Below are 13,189 nucleotides of genomic sequence, written 5' to 3'. Positions count from 1 at the left end.
ACGTGTATTATTCATTTATGAAGAAAAAATTAAAACTCGATACAAGTTAATCTTCTGTATTTCTAAGTTCAACTTTCTAACTTTAAGACAAGCAATGTCAGTGCCCTTTGTTATCTCTTAGGTTTGCCATCACTTTTTAGACTTTTTCTCGATAAATTGGACGGAGTTATTCTATGCGTTCTCCCGCCCAGTGCCCCACTGTGTGACGCCTGGGGTACACAATCTACATTATAATGTAAGTTTTACATTCAGCTGTGATTTGATGCCGCTATTCATGGTTGCTGTTGCCATGGTAGCGAAGCAGTCGGACAAATTATATTGCCAACGTTCCAGCAACACTAAGATTTATATACGTATATATTACCGGCTGATCATTGGATGAGTGCGGGAAAAGTGAATTGCTTACAATCAAATATTACCAAACCCTCCAAATGGGCTGTCATATGGGTAAAAGAGCAGTGCAGACAACGGTATGCCACATATTATTTGATTTAGTTGGATGGTCATAAAGAGGAGGAGAAGAGCCAATTGTGGTAACAGCTGACATTACTTAAAGGGGTTGTCCAGGATCTATACATTGATGAACTATCCTTCAGATTAGTCATCACTATGAAATTGGTGGGGGTCCGACACCTGGCAATTCCACCTATCAGCTGTTTGCAGCCCCCACAGCGGACAGATGTGAACAGTGTATGGAGAAGGGAACCAAAAAGCTCTTACTGAAGTGAATTCCGGCTCTACCTGGTGTCGTCCTCCCATCTATCTGATATTGATTGGAGGATAGGTTATCAATTTATAAGTCCTGGAAAACCCCATTAAAATGGTTTGAATAAGCTTTTAACTGGAATGAAATGCAGAGTTCCACCCCCTGTCAGCTCCATTTCCACAATGGACTTGAATCACAGGAAAAAGTTCCCCTCTGCTGTAATTGAAAATTGAGAGGAAAAGGACTTAAAGTCTAGCGCCACTTGGAAGTAGCATCCTAAAAGTCAATATCGAACCTTAAACAAAAATTTTCAGAAAGTTAGGATAAAAGCAAAACCAGAATCTCAATATACAGACGTGTTTCGGGGTGTTGCTCCTTCTAAGTGCAGAGCATGAGATTTGAGTTGGCCTTATGAGAAGCCTCTGACTCGGGTCTAAGAGGGAATGCTTCTCCTTGAAGAGGATGACAGCACAGAACCAGTGGTGTGCATGAAGGGAAATGACTGCCTCATTACAAAAGCTAAGCCAGCCCTCTTTTCCAATCTATGTATTAGTTATGATGGAGAAGTGGGCTGGCTTAGCTATCGAACTGATCAAATCAAATCAATAGCCTGTGCAAAGTGGGAGGAAGCTCAAATTGTAAATGGATCTGCAAGAACCTAGGATGGGCAGTAACATCGAGCCAATGGTGAATTTTTAAAAAATAAATATTGCCTACTGAAAGTAGGGTCATACGATATCATTGTGTTATTAATTAAAATGTAACATTTTTAGCTTATATTAAAAACAGCAAAAATTAGTTTCAAAAAAGAGATATCAAAAATTACATATGGTAAGTTGCAAAAGCATTAATGAAAAAACCCTCAGACATGTTACCAGACACCCATCTACTTTGCTTTAGTTCCCCATCCAAGATTTCACATTATCAGTTCACCATACCATATCCAGCATTTCACATGACCACTTCCAAAGAGAATCAAATATGGAATGCACTGCAGTCCCTCATGCATGCCTATAACAGCGGAGGATAAAGTGCCTCTTGGTTGCATCATACATGTACCAGAACATGCATCACAGAATCATAGTTGGAAGGGACCTCCATGGTCATTGTGTCCAACCCCCTGCTCAATGCAGGACTCACTAAACCAACTCAGACAGATGTCTGTCCATGTACAGTGGGTACGAAAAGTATTCAGACCTATTTCAATTTTTCACTCTTTGCTTCATTGCAGCCATTTGGTAAATTCAAAAACATTCATTTTTTTCTCATTAATGTACACTCTGCACCCCATTTTGACTGAAAAAAAAACAGAAATGTAAAATTTTTTGCAAATTTATCAAAAAAGAAAAACTGAAATATCACATGGTCATAAGTATTCAGACCCTTTGCTCAGACACCCACATGTAAGTCACATGTTGTCCATTTCCTTGTGATCCTCCTTGAGATACTTCTACTCCTTCATTGGAGGCCAGCAGTGTTTAATTAAACTGATAGGACTTGATTTGTAAAGGCACACACCTGTCTATATAAGAACTCACAACTCACAGTGCATGTCAGACCAAAAGAGAATCATGATGTCAAAGGAACTGGCCAATGAGCTAAGAGACAGAATTGTGGCAAGGCACAGATCTGGCCAAGGTTACAAAAGAATTTCTGCAGTTCTCAAGGTTCCTAAGAGCACAGTGGCCTCCATAATCCTTAAATAGAAGAAGTTTGGATCCACCAGAAGTCTTCCTAGACTTGGCCATCCAGCCAAAGTGAGCAATCGTGGGAGAAGAGCCTTGGTGAAAGAGGTAAAGAAGAACTCCAAGATCACTGTGGCTGAGCTCCACAGATGCAGTAGGGAGATGGGAGAAAGTTCCACAAAGTCAACTATAAGTGCAGCCCTCCAGCAGTCGGGTCTTTATGGCAGAGTGGCCGAACGGAAGCCTCTCCTCAGTGCAATACATATGAAAGCCCACATAGAGTTTGCTAAAAAAACATATGAAGGACTCCCAGACTATGAGAAATAAGAATCTCTGGTCTGATGAGACAACCAAAGAACTTTTTGGCGATAATTCTAACTGGTATGTGTGGGGAAAACCAGGCACTGCTCATCACCTGCCCAATACAATCCCAACAGTGAAACATGGTGGTGGCAGCATCATGCCATGGGGGTGTTTTTCAGCTGCAGGTACAGGACTGGTAGCAATTAAAGGAAACATGAATGCAGCCAAGTACAGACATACCCTGGATGAAAACCTCTCCCTGAGTGCTCTTGTCCTCAGACTTGGCTGAAGGTTTACTTTCAAACAATACAATGACCCTAAGCACACAGCTAAAATAACAAAAAAGTGGCTTCAGAACAACTCTGTGACCATTCTTGACTGGCCCAGCCAGAGCCCAGCCTAAACCCAATTGAGCATCTCTGGAGAGACCTGAAAATGGCTGTCCACCAACGATCACCATTCAACCTGATGGAACTGGAGAGGATCAGCAAGGAAGAATGGCAGAGGATCCCCAAATCCAGGTGTGAAAAACTTGTTGCATCATTCCCAAGAAGACTCATAGCTGTACTAGCTCAAAAGGGTGCTTCTACTCTATACTGAGCAAAGGGTCTGAATACTTACGACCATGTGATATTTGAGTTTTTCTTTTTTAGTTAATTTGCAAACATTTCTACATTTCGTTTTTTTTTCAGTCAAGATGGGGTGCAGTATACATTAACCTCTTTCTGTCATGTGATGTACTATCCCGTCCATGTGCCCAGGGACTTAATTCCCAGGGACGGGATAGTACGTCACAGCGATCACCACGTGGTGAGCGCCGCTGATCGCGGCCGGGTGTCAGCTGATTATCACAGCTGACATCCGGCACAATGTGTCAGGGGCGGTCACGGACCGCCCCCGACACGTTAACCCCTTGCACACCGCGATCAAACACGATCGCGGTGTACCAAGGGTTAAAGGGAAGCATCGGCAGGGAGGGGGCTCCCTCCGTGCTTCCCTGAGCCCCCCACAGCAGCGCAATGTGCAGCGCTGCTGCGGGGGACTCCATCCCTGCAGGTCCCCGAATCCAAGATGGCGACGTGGACCTTCGGGGGCCTGCAGGGAGCTGGCTTCCTCAGTGCTTGCAAAGCGCAGGCATGAGGAAAGCCTGTGCAGTGCCTGTAACAGATCGCTGATCTGTCACAGTGATCTGTGATGTGACAGATCAGTGATCTGTCACATGACAGGTATGTCCCCCCTGGGACAATGTAATAAAGCTAAAAAAAGAAAAGTGTAAAAATAATTTTAAAAAAATCGCTAAATAAATTAAAAAAAATATACACTCACTGGCCACTTTATTAGGTACACCTGTCCAACTGTGTGTTAAGACTTAATTTCTAATCAGCCAATCACATGGCGGCAACTCAGTGCATTTAGGCATGTAGACATGGTCAAGACAATCTCCTGCAGTTCAAACCGAGCATCAGTATGGGGAAGAAAGGTGATTTGAGTGCCTTTGAACGTGGCATGATTGTTGGTGCCAGAAGGGCTGGTCTGAGTATTTCAGAAACTGCTGATCTACTGGGATTTTCACGCACAACCATCTCTAGGGTTTACAGAGAATGGTCCGAAAAAGAAAAAAAATCCAGTGAGCGGCAGTTCTGTGGCCGGAAATGCCTTGTTGATGCCAGAGGTCAGAGGAGAATGGGCATACTGGTTCGAGCTGATAGAAAGGCAACAGTGACTCAAATTGCCACCCGTTACAACCAAGGTAGGCAGAAGAGCATCTCTGAACGCACAGTGCGTCGAACTTTGAGGCAGATGGGCTACAGCAGCAGAAGACCACACTGGGTACCACTCCTCTCAGCTAAGAACAGGAAACTGAGGCTACAATTTGCACAAGCTCATCGAAATTGGACAGTAGAAGATTGGAAAAACGTTGCCTGGTCTGATGAGTCTCGATTTCTGCTGCGACATTCAGATGGTAGGGTCAGAATTTGGCGTAAACAACATGAAAGCATGGATCCATCCAGCCTTGTATCAACGGTTCAGGCTGGTGGTGGTGGTGTCATGGTGTGGGGAATTTTTTCTTGGCACTCTTTGGGCCCCTTGGTACCAATTGAGCATCGTTGCAACGCCACAGCCTACCTGAGTATTGTTGCTGACCATGTCCATCCCTTTATGACCACAATGTACCCAACATCTGATGGCTACTTTCAGCAGGATAATGCGCCATGTCATAAAGCTCGAATCATCTCAGATTGGTTTCTTGAACATGACAATGAGTTCACTGTACTCAAATGGCCTCCTCAGTCACCAGATCTCAATCCAATAGAGCATCTTTGGGATGTGGTGGAACGGGAGATTCGCATCAGGGATGTGCAGCCGACAAATCTGCGCCAACTGTGTGATGCCATCATGTCAATATGGTCCAAAATCTCTGAGGAATGCTTCCAGCACCTTGTTGAATCTCTGCCACGAAGAATTGAGGCAGTTCTGAAGGCAAAAGGGGGTCCAACCCGTTACTAGCATGGTGTACCTAATAAAGTGGCCAGTGAGTGTATATTCCCTAATAAATTCATTTTTTGGAAATAAAAAAACAAAAAACAATAAAAGTACACATGTTTGGTATCGCCGCGCCTGTAACGACCCGCCCTATAAAACTGTCCCACTAATTAGCCCCTTTAGCGAACCCCTTAAAAAATAAAAAAACTAAGCAAAAAATAATGATTTATTATCATTCTGCCAAACAAAAAGTGCAATAACGCGCGATCTACAAGACGCATATAAATATCCATGGTACCGCTGAAAACGTCATCTTGTCCCGCAAAAAATGAGCCGCCATACAGCATCATCAGCAAAAAAATAAAAAATGTATAGCTCGCAGAATAAAGCGATGCAAAAATAATTATTTTTTATATAAAATTGTTTTCATTGCATTAAAGCGCCAAAACATAAAAAAAGACCTAAATGAGGTATCACTGTAACCGTACTGACCCGAAGAATAAAAGGACTTTATCAATTTTACCACAGGCGGAACGGTGTAAACGCACCCCCCAAAAGAAATTCATCAAACGCTGGTTTTTGTTCATTCTGCCTCCCAAAAATCGGAATAAAAAGCGATCAAAAAATGTCACGTGCCTGAAAATGGTACCAATAAAAACGACAACTCGTCCCGCAAAAAATAAGACCTCACATGACTCGGTGGGTCAAAATATGGAAAAATTATAGCTCTCAATATGTGGTGATGCAAAAACTATTTTTACAATAAAAAGCGTCTTTTAGCGTGACAGCTGCCAAAAATAAAAACCCACTATAAATAGTAAATCAAACCCCCCGTTATCACCCCCTTAGTTAGGAAAAAATAATAAAATTAAAGAAAATGTATTTATTTCCATTTTCCCATTAGGGTTAGGGCTAGGGTTAGTGCTAGGGTTAGGGCTAGGGCTAGGGTTAGGGCTAGGGCTAGGGTTAGGGCTAGAGTTAGGGCTGAGATTAGGGCTAGGGGTGTGTTGGGGTTAGGATTGGAGTTATAATTGGGGGGTTTCCACTGTTTGGGCACATCAGGTGCTCTCCAAATGCAACATGGCGTCTGATCTCAATTCCAGCAAATTCTGCGTTGAAAAAGTCAAAAGGTGCTCCTTCCCTTCCAAGCTCTGCCATGCGCCCAAACAGTGTTTTACCCCCACATATGGGGTATCAGCCTACTCAGGACAAATTGCAAAACAACTTTTACGGTCCAATTTCTCCTGTTACCCTTAGGAAAATAAAAAATTGGGGGCAAAAATATCATTTTTGTGGAAAAAAATGATTTTTTTATTTTCACGTCCGGGCTTTATAAACTTCTGTGAAGCACTTGGGGGTTCAAAGTGCTCACCACACATCTAGATAAGTTCCGTTGGGGGTCTAGTTTCCAAAATGGGGTCACTTGTGGGGAGTTTCAATAGTTTAGGTACATCAGGGGCTCTCCAAACGCACATGACACCCGCAGACCATTCCATCAATGTCTGCATTCCAAAACGTCACTACTTCCCTTCCGAGCCCCGACGTGTGCCCATACAGTAGTTTTCTCCTACATATGAGGTATCAGCGTACTCAGCACAAATTGGACAATAACTTTTGGGGTCCAATTTCTTCTGTTACTCTGGGGAAAATAAAAAAATTGGGGATTAAATGATCATGCTTGTGGAAAAAATACGATTTTTTTATTTTCACGTCCGGGCGTTATAAACTTCTGTGAAGCCCTTGGGGGTTCAAAGTGCTCACCACACATCTAGATAAGTTCCGTGGGGGGTCTAGTTTCCAAAATGGGGTCATTTGTGGGGAGTTTCAATAGTTTAGGTACATCAGGGGCTCTCCAAACGCACATGACACCCGTAGAGCATTCCATCAAAGTCTGCATTCCAAAACGTCACTACTTCCCTTTCGAGCCCCAACGTGTGCCCATACAGTAGTTTTCTCCCACATATGGGGTATCAGCGTACTCAGGACAAATTGGACAACAACTTTTGGGGTCCAATTTCCCCTGTTACCTTGGGAAAATAAAAAAATGGGGACTAAAAAATCATGTTTGTGGAAAAAATAAGATTTTTTTATTTTCACGCCCGGGCGATATAAACTTCTGTGAAGCACTGGGGGGTTCGAAGTGCTCACGACACATCTAGTTAAGTTCCTTGGGGGTCTAGTTTCCAAAATGGTGTCATTTGTTGGGGGTTTTCACTGCTTTGGTACATCAGGGGCTTTCCAAATGCGACATGGTGTCCGATCTCAATTCCAGTCAAAAACGTCAAATGGCGCTGCTTCCCTTCTGAGCTCTGCCATGCGCCCAAATAGTGGTTTACTCCCACATGTGGGGTATCAGCGTACTCAGGACAAATTGCACAATAACTTTTAGGGTCCTGTTACCCTTGGAAAAATAAAAATTGGGGGTGAAAAGATCATTTTTGTGGAAAAAATATGATTTTTTAATTGTACCGCTGTACGTTATAAACTTCTGTGAAGCCCTTGTGGGTTCAAAGTTCTCACTACATATCTAGATAAGTTTCTTGGGGGGGTCTATTTTCCAAAATGGGGTCACTTGTGGGGGGTTTCCACTGTTTAGGTACATCAGGGGCTCTCCAAACGTGACATGGCGTCCGATCTGAATTCCAACCAATTTTGCATTGAAGTGGTTCCCCCCCACATATCAGGTATCAGCATAATAACTTTTGCAGTCCAATTTCTCCTGTTACCCTTGGTAAAATAAAAAAAATTGAACCTGAAGTATTTTTTTTGTGGAAAAAAGTTAAATGTTCATTTTTTTTTTTTAAATATTCAAAAAATTCCTGTGACACACCTGAAGAGTTAATAAACTTCTTGAATGTGGTTTTGAGCACCTTAAGGGGTGCAGTTTTTAGAATGGTGTCACTTTTGGGTATTTTCTATCATATAGACCCCTCAAAGTGGCTTCAAATGTGATGTGGTCCGTAAAAATAAAATGGTGTTGCAAAAATAAGAAATCGCTGGTCAACTTTTAACCCTTATAACTTCCTAACAAAAAAAAATTTAGGTTCCAAAATTGTGCTGATGTAAAGTAAACATGTGGGAAATGTTACTTATTAAGTTTTTTGTGTGCCGTATCTCTATGATTTAAGGACATAAAAATTCAAAGTTGGAAAATTGCGAAATTTTAAAAATGTTCGCCAAATTTCCACTTTTTTCACAAATAAACGCAAGTTATATGAATTAAATTTTACCACTAACATGAAGTACAATATGTCACGAGAAAACAATGTCAGGATCACCAGGATCCATGGAAGCGTTTCAGAGTTATTACCTCATAAAAGGACAGTGGTCAGAATTGTAAAAATTGGCCAGGTCATGAACGTGCAAACCACCCTTGGGGGTTAAGGGGTTAGGCTGGTTTCACATTAGCGCTTTTTAAGCGCACGCACGGCCGGGGGTAGCTCCGCCCCCGAGCCAGCTCTCTGCCCGGCGTTCCCGCCCCTTGCTTGTAGCGCCGCCTCCTAGCGCACAGCGGCCCCTGCGATCGGCGTACCCTATCTTTAGCATAGGGTGCGCAGATCGTGCGCAGGCCGTGCGCTAGTTGCACTTTGACCTGCGCTGCGCACTTTTGACGGTGCGCCGTGCGCGCCAAAATCCGAAAAGTTTGATTTGGGCGCGCACGGCGCACCGTCAAAAGTGCGCAGCGCAGGTCAAAGCGCAACTAGCGCACGGCCTGCGCACGATCTGCGCACCCTATGCTAAAGATAGGGTGCGCCGATCGCAGGCGCCGCTGTGCGCTAGGAGGTGGCGCTACAAGCAAGGGGCAGGCACGCCGGGCAGAGAGCCGGCTCGGGGGCGGAGCTACCCCCGGCCGTGCGTGCGCTTAAAAAGCGCTAATGTGAAACCAGCCTTAATGAGAAAAAAATTAACTTTTTTGAAAATACCAAATGGCTGCAATGAGACAAAGCGTGAAAAATTGAAAAGGGTCTGAATACTTTCCGTACCTACTGTAAGTGCTTAGAGATCCATAATATGGTCCTATAAGGACTCGAAAGATTAGCACTCTGTAGGGTCAGAGTGTATAGTGTCATGCACGTACATAGTGTAAGTAGTAGCCAGTGGGTACCAGGTTATGAACGAACGTATAGACTAATCTTTCTATAGTTTTAGCTCAATTGCCAAACAAGCAAGCAGAAACTAATAAATCTACCACTATACAAGTGACCAAAACATTACATATACACGTAAAAAAATCCTCCTCACAGTAATACCACTATGCATTTCATCAACATGAATGTCATGTCACTGTAGGGCATCAATTTCCCATCTGATGGACAATGGTAAGAGCATTTTATTGGAATAATTGAACAATCTGACATTCTATAGCTAGAAACATTGAATGTCTTACCTAATAATGACGTACATTACGGCACAGTTGCCCACCAGGCCCACCACACAGACAATCAGATACACCACAACGATGGTGACTTGGATACCCAATGGTAGAAACCTGTCTCCTGTCCCATTGAAGAAACTGCCATTTAGGCTGGAGTTGAGTAAGAACGCTCTCAGGAAGGCAGCCTCGTAGGGCAAGTCCGGCAGAGGGAAATCCATCTGTCAACAGAAACCTGAGGGGCAGAAGAAGACAAGTTCAGGAGGAGACCAGTAAGCCACATCCACCACGTCTTGGTTAGAAGTTTTAGATATGACCCACCAGGGAGGCACCAGAAAGTGATCCTGCCACTGCACTTAGCTCAGAATCTAATGCATTATACATGGAACAACAGAGCAATAAAACATCTTACCTGAGAACCCGCTGAGCCATAAAATAAAATGTCACTGAGCACATGGTTTGAACACATCCGATACCAGCATTCTAACCATTTGCACTTAGAATATGGCCGTACTCTGAACCAGCTTGTAGGACATTAGGCACCGAGGGCTCTTTGAATTTTTAGAGTGTGTAGTACATGATCAAGAGCTTAATGACCAAAGCTCCATGACTACAAGATTGTAATGATGCCACTCACATCCAGGATCTGTTTACCTTTATTAATCAATTCCTACAATTCATTCCAGTTAATGGTTATAAGTAAATATTTATTAAAGACGACAATATAAAATGTTAATATGTAATATAAAATGTAAATGAGCAAATTAGAATGAAACTCATGATAAAGAACATTCAGCTACTAAGTACCTATGGGGTCATGAATTTGCATTGTACCATAATTTCATGGATGGAGTACATTTTTTTTTCAAAATTTTTGGACTTTTTAAAAAGTTGCAATTGATGAATCAGTTGAAAACATCTGGAAACACCAAACCCACAATGATGAACATAAAAAAGCAAGGTGAACACCTATAACATACACTTTTAAAAAGGCGCAATAATAATTTTAAAATGAAAGAGGTGGAAAAAAACTGATTGCACAAACTAGACAAAACAAAGGAATCGGTGCCTTTGTGTCTTCTGGACTTGTATACACATGGCGATATAAGTTTGGACAGAAACTGGGTGCTGTTATATAGAGTCATTGCATTGCAAGAGGAGAGAAATTCTACAGTGGCACATACAGTAGACTGCCCATAACTCAGGGAAGCCTGCAGCTCATGAATATGGAGGACTCTACATCACAAACACTGATGTCATTTGGAGGCGTACTCTTGGCTCAGTTCTTCAGAAGGATCAGCATAAACCTGGTGACAATTTCCATTTTCAAGACCTCTCCCCGCTGGAAGAGAATGGAAACCCCCTGGCTGTAACTTGGAAAGGGAGCAAGGCTTTATGCACATTGTGAATGGTAGCAAAAAGAGCCAGAAACAAAACAACTTTATGCTATGATTTCAGATGCAAAAGTGTTAAGGACCTGCACATGACCATATACTGTATACGCAGGTCCATAAGAAAGAGCCGCAAGGCTTTGAGACTGAAAGCTGTTATATATATTCAACACCAGTGGAAAATTTGTACACACTTGTTTATGCAGTAGTTTACCTTGTTCATATTGCAATGTGCATATTGTAGATTCAGACTGGAGCCAAGAAAACCATGAAGAAACGCATGAAAACGAGTAGAGAAACGCGTGAAACAAACCAGAATATTTCTTAAATCTTAGATTCTTCAAAATACTCCCCTTTTACACTGATGACAGCTTTACACCCTCTTTATATTCTCTAAAGCAACTTCATCTAGAATCACCTGGAGTGGTTTTCAACAATCTTGAAGGCGCTCCCAGAAATGCTGAACACTTGGCATATTATCCCAAATCATCTCAATTGGGCTGAAGTCGGGTTATAGTGGAAGCCATGTCATCTGCATCCCTCTCCTTTTTGGTCTCATAGCCCTTACATAGGCTGGGAATGTTTTGGGTCATTGTCCTATTGCAACCCAAATGATGGTCCCACTAAATGCAAATCAGATGGATAACATGTCGCTGTGGAATGATGTGATAGCCGTGATGTGGCAGTGTGACTTTAATTTTGAATATATCACCAGACGCACTCCCATCCCATCCTGTTGCTTCCATGTTTTATTATAAGAGCCACAAATTTACAAACCATCCACTCAGGTTTTCTGTGTCTCACAAAGACAAGACATTTGGTACCAAAAATCTCACATTTTGACTCATCAAACTACAGTATATACTTCCACTAATCTAATGTCCAGTCCTTGTGTTGCTTGGCCCAAACAAGTATCTTCTCGGTTGTAGTCCTCAGTAGTGGCTTCATTGCAGCAATTCATAGAATCATAGAATGGTAGCGTTGGAAGGGACCTCCTGGGCCATCTGGTCCAACCCCCTGTTCAGAGCAGGATTCACTAAATCATCCCAGACAGATATCTGTCCAGCCTCTGTTTGAAGACTTCCATTGAAGGAGAACTCACCACCTCTCGTGGCAGCCTGTTCCACTCATTGATCACTCTGTCAAAAAGTTTTTTCTAATATCTAATCTGTGTCTCCTCCCATTCAGTTTCATCCCATTGCTTCTAGTCTTTCCTTGTGCAAATGAGAATAAAGATGATCCTTCTACAATGTGACAGATATTTGTAGACAGCTATTAAATCTCTCAATCTTCCCTTTTGCAAGCTAAACATTCCCAAATCCTGCAACCATTCCTCATAGGACATGGTTTGCACACCGGTCACCATTCTGGTCGCTCTTTTCTGAACTTGCTCCAGTTTGTTGATGTCTTTTTTAAAATGTGGTGCCCAAAACTGGAAACAGTATTTTGACCATAAAGGTCTGATTCTTGCAGACTCTGGACAGCTGATGTGGAGATGTATCTGCTACTTGATGTTTGTGCATTATTTATGAAGGCTGTTATCTTAGGTGTTGTCAGCTTGTGGTTTCTGGGGCTGGTAACTTAATCTCTGCAGCAAAGGCAATCCTCGGTATTTCTTTCCTGGGTCAGTCATCATGAGAGCCAGTTTCTTCTCATAGTGGTGGTTTTCATGACTGCACTTGAGGATACCTTCAGTGTTCTAGCCATTTTCTGAATTGATCGACCTTCAAGTCTTAAAGTGATGCTGGACTGTTGTTTCTCTTAGTTGAGTGGTTCTTGAGATATTCTAACTTACAACAGTTTTGGAATAGGGCTCAGCACTGTATGGAGCTGTGCATCAACACTGCCTCTGCAAAACACATCTGATGTTCATAAACACTTTCTGAAGGTCGGGGCTTGATTTCACAACTTCACTCTTGACGAGACATAAATGTTCATTAAAAGCTATTCCAGGTGACCCAAAACACAACTTCAGGCAATCTGAGAGCTACAGTATGTGACCAAGAAGGAGTGGGATGAAGGCTGCGTCAGCTGACAAGGCCTTCACAATCACCCAATCACAGCACAATTGAGATGGTTTGGGATGAGATGGATGCAGAGTGAAGACAAAGCAGCAATAAATGCTCAGTGTCACTGGAACCTCCTTTAAGACCGCTGGAAGCAATTCCAGGTGACACCAGATGAGGATGTTCTACAGAATACCAGGGGGATGTAAAAATGAGAAGGAAAAGGGGGGTACTTTGAGAAA

The 13,189-nt window shown here is 42.6% G+C and overlaps 1 protein-coding gene across 5 annotated transcripts in view; it reads right to left on the bottom strand.

The window, feature by feature from the left end:
* Positions 1-13,189, bottom strand: part of OPRL1 (opioid related nociceptin receptor 1) — a 166,870-nt gene that overhangs the window by 117,649 nt on the left and 36,032 nt on the right. For all 5 annotated transcript variants that reach the window (XR_012233185.1, XR_012233184.1, XR_012233183.1 and 2 more), the window contains exon 2: positions 9,566-9,785. Coding sequence is in view for 2 of the 5 variants with exons in the window: in XM_073580864.1 (XP_073436965.1) it covers positions 9,566-9,771 (206 nt within the window). In the remaining 3 variants the exon portion in view is untranslated. The remainder of the gene's footprint in view (positions 1-9,565; positions 9,786-13,189) is intronic.

The sequence above is a fragment of the Dendrobates tinctorius genome, unplaced genomic scaffold (assembly GCF_039654945.1).
Source record: "Dendrobates tinctorius isolate UK_male_01 unplaced genomic scaffold, ASM3965494v1 ptg000065l, whole genome shotgun sequence".
Lineage (NCBI taxonomy): Eukaryota > Metazoa > Chordata > Amphibia > Anura > Dendrobatidae > Dendrobates > Dendrobates tinctorius.
This window is presented reverse-complemented; position numbering and strand designations above follow the sequence as displayed.